The 6,000-nt window shown below is 37.1% G+C and overlaps 1 protein-coding gene across 1 annotated transcript; it reads right to left on the bottom strand.

Annotated features, from left to right (window-relative positions):
- Nucleotides 1-1,853: 1,853 nt before the first annotated feature.
- On the bottom strand, nucleotides 1,854-2,060 carry LOTGIDRAFT_129974 (hypothetical protein; the record flags this gene model as incomplete). The annotated part of the gene is made up of 1 exon (XM_009065100.1): nucleotides 1,854-2,060. A coding segment is annotated over one exon (207 nt), but the record flags the coding sequence as incomplete, so codon positions are not given.
- Nucleotides 2,061-6,000: the final 3,940 nt, after the last annotated feature.

Raw genomic sequence — 6,000 nt, 5'->3', positions numbered from 1 at the left:
CAAGTATGTCTTTTTGTTGTGGAAACAAAGTAATGTCTTTTTGTTGATTGGAAACAAAGTAATGTCTTTTTGTTGTGGAAACAAAGTAATGTCTTTTTGTTGTGGAAACAAAGTAATGTCTTTTTGAATGGAATATTGTTAAATATGATGGAAATGTGGTAAAAAAATTATGGAATTATGGAAAAATTTATGGAATTATGGAACATTTGGTGGAAATATGGTTAATGATGCACATTTGAAGGTAGGCCTATAGTTTTAATATAGATATATATATGACAATTATTGAACTGGGTATGCAAGCATCAAATCCCTCTTTGACAGCATTGATCTGTTCCTTAACAATATGCAGCCAACAATCTCTTTATACTGCCAAATAGGCTACTCATCTGTTTACTCCTAATCTAATCTCCAAATTTTTGTAGATTGTGGCCTTGTTGGTGAAAAATTGGTAAATTGGTGGAATTATGGTTAGGCCTACTCTTGGTTCAGATTTGAAGGTAGGCCTATAGCTTTAATACATACATGTACATATTTGTAAATTATGGTAAGAATTTGAGGTGGTTATTTTTTGAAAAAAATATGGAAATATAGCAACACTTCACCCATTTTGGGTTAGTTATGGTTTGACTTAAACTGTCATTTGTGTTCACTCATATCTTATTTGGTTTTTGTTTTGTAGATCATGGTAAAATACATTGAAGATTATGGTGGAAACACGGTGGAAACATTGTGGAAAATAGGTAATATATCTTAAGGGTTATATTATAGTAATGTTGGTGAAAATATCTGGAAAATAATTCATGGTAAATTAATTACTCATGTCTGATTTTTGTAGATGATGAATAAGTTTTGAGCTGGTTATATGGTGAGAAATTGGTGGAAATTTGGTTGAAATATGGCAATTCTTGGAGCAGATTGGTAGGTGAAGTTTTAAATCTGTCGGTTTTCCTGGACAACATTGACCTGCCTTGCCAAGATGGTCCGGCTTTCAATCTATAGTTTCACCTGCCAATCATTTGTTCACTCTTATCTAATTTTTGTAGATTATGGTTAGATTTTGAGGTGGTCATATGGTGGAAATATGGTAAAAATTGGTTGAAATAATATAGCTACTCTCAGTAGGTAATATTTCAACTTCTGTCACTGTCATATATTTCTTTTTTTGTGGATTATGGAACATGTGGTGGAAATATTGTGAAGGTTTGAGTTCCAAACTTCCAAGTCTGTTGGTGTATGTCCCTTGTACAACCCTTAGATAGATATTGTTTAAACGCCAAATATATTTCTGTTCACTCTTAATTTTTTATTTTGTAGGTCATGGTAAAATATGGCAGAAGATTTGTTAGATTTTGTGAAGATGAAGAGCCAAACTGCCAAGTCTGTTGGTCTGTCTGACCAGTGGGTGTATGCCCCTTGTCCATCCATTAGATATATATCGTTTAGATACCAAATATATTTGCTGTTAACTTGTATTTTTTTTATTTTGTAGAATATGGTGAAGATTTGTTAGATTTGGTGAAGATCGAGATTCAAACCGCCAAGTTTGTTGGTGGTCACTCATGTCCGTCAGTCCAGTGGGTGTATATTTCTAAAACAGCCGAGTCTGTTGGTGGTCACTCATGTCCGTCAGTCCAATGGGTGTATATTGTTTGAACTACCAATTCTGCTGGTGGTCACTCATGTCCATCAGTCCAATGGGTGTATATTGTTTAAACTACCAAGTCTGTTGGTGGTCACTCATGTCAGTCAGTCCAGTGGGTGTATATTCTTTGAACTACCAAGTCTGTTGGTGGTCACTCATGTCCATCAGTCCAGTGGGTGTATATTGTTTGAACTACCAAGTCTGTTGGTGGTCACTCATGTCCGTCAGTCCAGTGGGTGTATATTGTTAAAACTACCAAGTCTGTTGGTGGTCGCTCATGTCCGTCAGTCCAGTGGGTGTATATTGTTAAAACTACCAAGTCTGTTGGTGGTCGCTCAAGTCCGTCAGTCCAGTGGGTGTATATTGTTAAAACTACCAAGTCTGTTGGTGGTCGCTCATGTCCGTCAGTCCAGTGGGTGTATATTGTTAAAACTATCAAGACTGTTGGGGGTCACTCATGTCTGTCAGTCCAGTGGGTGTATATTGTTTGAACAGCAGAGTCTGTTGGTGGTCACTCATGTTCATCAGTCCAGTGGGTGTATATTGTTAAAACTACCAAGTCTGTTGGTGGTCACTCATGTCCGTCAGTCCAGTTGGTGTATATTGTTTAAACTACCAAGTCTGTTGGTGGTCACTCATGTCTGTCAGTCCAGTGGGTGTATATTGTTTAAACTACCAAGTCTGTTGGTGGTCACTCATGTCCATCAGTCCAGTGGGTGTATATTGTTTGAACTACCAAGTCTGTTGGTGGTCACTTGTACTTTTATGTTTTGTGTATTATTGTTTTTGTCACTTTGTCACTAATCATCTGTGAGTGGAATTGTCATTTGTGTTTATCTGTTCTATGTTTTGTGTAGGCCTATTATTGTTTATGTCTGTCAGTCGACTGATTTGTATATTTTTGTTATTGTTATTAATTATTATGTCACTTTGTCACTAATCATATTTTTCCTTTAACTAATCAGTTTTTGTTTTTTACAGAAAATATATTGCAATGATATTTGTTTCTGAAATTGATGGTCTATTTTCCAAATACAAGTTGTAGTTTGGTTTGAAAATATTGACCTCAATTTTGATACAGATTTTCATTCCAATATGGTCTTTGTTCCGTTGTGTTCTAGCGCAACTACCAATGAAGATAATCCACCAGAGAAGAGATGGTGGAGCAAAGACCCCCTTGACTATTTTGTGGCATGTTATATTTAATCTCATGTCCAATTTCGTCATTGTGGTTTTTATAATAAGCATCAAAATACAGAAGAAATATGATTAAACATGGTGATAAGATAGTAAAATTGGTAGAAATTTGCTAAAGAGCATTTTGTAATCCTTATGGGGTAGGCAGGGAGTAAATCCCTTAGGGAATTCATCGACCCTGCCTTGCGGAGATGATCTGTACATTGGGTGTATATTGTTTAAACTGCCAAGTCTGTTGGTGGTCACTCATGTCCGTCAGTCCAGTGGGAGTATATTGGTTGTATATTTATGGGGTAGGCGGGGAGTAAATCCCTCAGGGAATTCATCGACCCTGCCTTGCCGAGATGGTCAGTCCAATGGGAGTATATTTTTTAACTACCAATTCTGTTGGTGGTCACTCATGTCCGTCAGTCCAGTGGGAGTATATTGGTTGTATATTTATGGGGTAGGCGGGGAGTAAATCCCTCAGGGAATTCATCAACCCTGCCTTGCCGAGATGGTCAGTCCAATGGGAGTATATTTTTTTAACTGCCAAGTCTGTTGGTGGTCAGTCATGTCCGTCAGACCAGTGGGAGTATATTGGTTGTATATTTATGGGGTAGGCGGGGAGTAAATCCCTCAGGGAACTCATCGACCCTGCCTTGCCGAGATGGTCAGTCCAATGGGAGTATATTTTTTTAACTGCCAAGTCTGTTGGTGGTCACTCATGTCCATCGGTCCAGTGGGAGTATATTGGTTGTATATTTATGGGGTAGGCGGGGAGTAAATCCCTCAGGGAATTCATCAACCCTGCCTTGCCGAGATGGTCAGTCCAATGGGAGTATATTTTTTTAACTACCAATTCTGTTGGTGGTCACTCATGTCCGTCAGTCCAGTGGGAGTATATTGGTTGTATATTTATGGGGTAGGCGGGGAGTAAATCCCTCAGGGAACTCATCGACCCTGCCTTGCCAAGATGGTCAGTCCAATGGGAGTATATTTTTTTAACAGCCGAGTCTGTTGGTGGTCACTCATGTCCGTCAGTCCAGTAGGTGTATATTTTTTAAACCAATAAGTCTGTTGGTGGTCCCTCATGTCCGTCAGTCCAGTGGGTGTATATTGTTTAAACAGCCGAGTCTGTTGGTGGTCACTCATGTCCGTCAGTCCAGTGGGTGTATATTGTTTAAACTACCAAGTCTGTTGGTGGTAACTCATGTCCGTCAGTCCAGTTGGTGTATATCTCTTATTCAATTATCAGATATATCGTTTAAATGCCAAATAAATTTGTGTTAACTCTTAACTTATTCTGGTCTTTTGGTAGATTATGGTACAAAATGGTAGAATATGGTGAAGATTTGTTAAATTTTGTGAAGATTGGAGATTGAGTCTTTTGGTGGTCACTCACTCAGTACCAGTGGATGTCCTTTTTTTTTAAACTATCTGTGTGTTTGTTGTCACTTATGCTGTTTTGATTGTTTATTTCAGTGAATAGTTGTCTGTTGGTGGTCACTCAAGCCCATCAGTTCAGTGATTGTCCTTTGTTGAAAGTGGTAAGTCTGTTTGTGGTCACTCATGTCCATCAGTTCAGAGGTTGTCCTTGGTTGAATTGCCAAGTCGTTTGTTGTCACTAATGATGTTTTGTTTCTGTATTTCAGTTAATTGGTTAGTCTCCTGTCCATCAGTTCATTGATGGACTTAATTGAAGTAGTCACTCATGTCCATCAGTCCAGTGGATGTACATTGTTTGAACTACCAAGTCTGTTGGTGGTCACTTATGTCCATCAGTTCATTGGGTGAACTTTGTAGGATTGCAAGACCTGTTCGTTATCACTAATGCCAATCCTGGTTTTTTTATTATAGTGAATTCGTATATCCATGGTAACTTTTGTCAGAAATATGGTGGAAATTGATGTAAGATGATGGGATTATGGTAATAGTTTCAAAAGTTCCAAAGCAGACAGGACTTGCAGGCATTTGAAATGTATGTTACTAAAATCACTTTCAGTTACAAAAAACTATCTATAGTTTGTTTCATTTATTTGACACTTGAGCATTGATTGATAACAATAATTATATACAACACATTAAAGATATAGACTATACATGGCTTCAGAAACAAAATGAAAACAAAAAGTAGTAAAGTTTCTATTAAAAGAGCTCTGATTGGTTGATATTATTGCAGTTATATTATTGACCAATCAGACCACACATTCTCGAAATGATCTTAGCGCTAGGATATCCTAGAAACTGTTAAAAGTCAAGGCCTAAGGACATTCTCGTGCTAAGATCATTTCAAGAATACAAAGCGGATCATCAGTAGTAGCCCGTTTATAAGCTTGTTACTTTTGATAAAAAAAGTCAAGGACTTCAAGACAGTTGCTTAAAATGAAAATGAAAACATCAATATTGCTTTAGGAAGTATTAACATATTTGCAATTTATTTCAGATTTCTACCGTTCTAACTCTTTGAGGATATCATCGAACTTGACATCAGAGAAGAAGAACTTTTGGGTAAATCTCTATTTTTGTCCTTAAAGGGATAGTAAAGAGTTTTCTTCAGCCGCGAATTGATGTACAGTGTCCTGTGTCATATATGATCTGGGTTTATCGATACAGCAGAAGATAGTAGAAGCAAACACACGAGTCACACGTCCAAACACGATTCGCTTCTGTTTTCTGCTGTATTGCGAATCCCGCACGGGACACAGCACATCATCTATTCCAACTTCAATTTTTATAAGAGTATCAGGAACACTTACAGCTTCCAGTTGCACCAATACGATTCCTAGTCCAACATCTGTGGTTTCTAAACTGAATAAAAGTAGCCAAATGCATCTAGAAAAAAATGTTTTTGACAATGTGTGACCTTTGGACCATTTAAATAAAAAGTAAATTTAAAAAATATTTTACAAGAAACACAATGACTGCAGGGTAATTTTTGATCGTTTGATTGTTTGGACAAAACATGCACATTTGAATGATAAAGAATACCAAAAACAAATTTGGAAATTTAGATCGACTCCTTTTGATAACCCAGAGCCACTTTCTTCAGAAGAATTATGATAAGGTCAAAAAGTGTAATTTTACATTAAGAAATGTCATGCTCAAGGGTAAAATTTCTCATTTAGTCGTTTTCTTTACTCAAAAACATTTGATGGTTATAAAAAGACGTAGGTCTACCC

The sequence above is a fragment of the Lottia gigantea genome (assembly GCF_000327385.1).
Source record: "Lottia gigantea unplaced genomic scaffold LOTGIsca_67, whole genome shotgun sequence".
NCBI lineage: Eukaryota > Metazoa > Mollusca > Gastropoda > Lottiidae > Lottia > Lottia gigantea.
The sequence above is the reverse complement of the archived record's forward strand: the minus strand, read 5'-3'. Positions and strand labels throughout refer to the sequence as shown.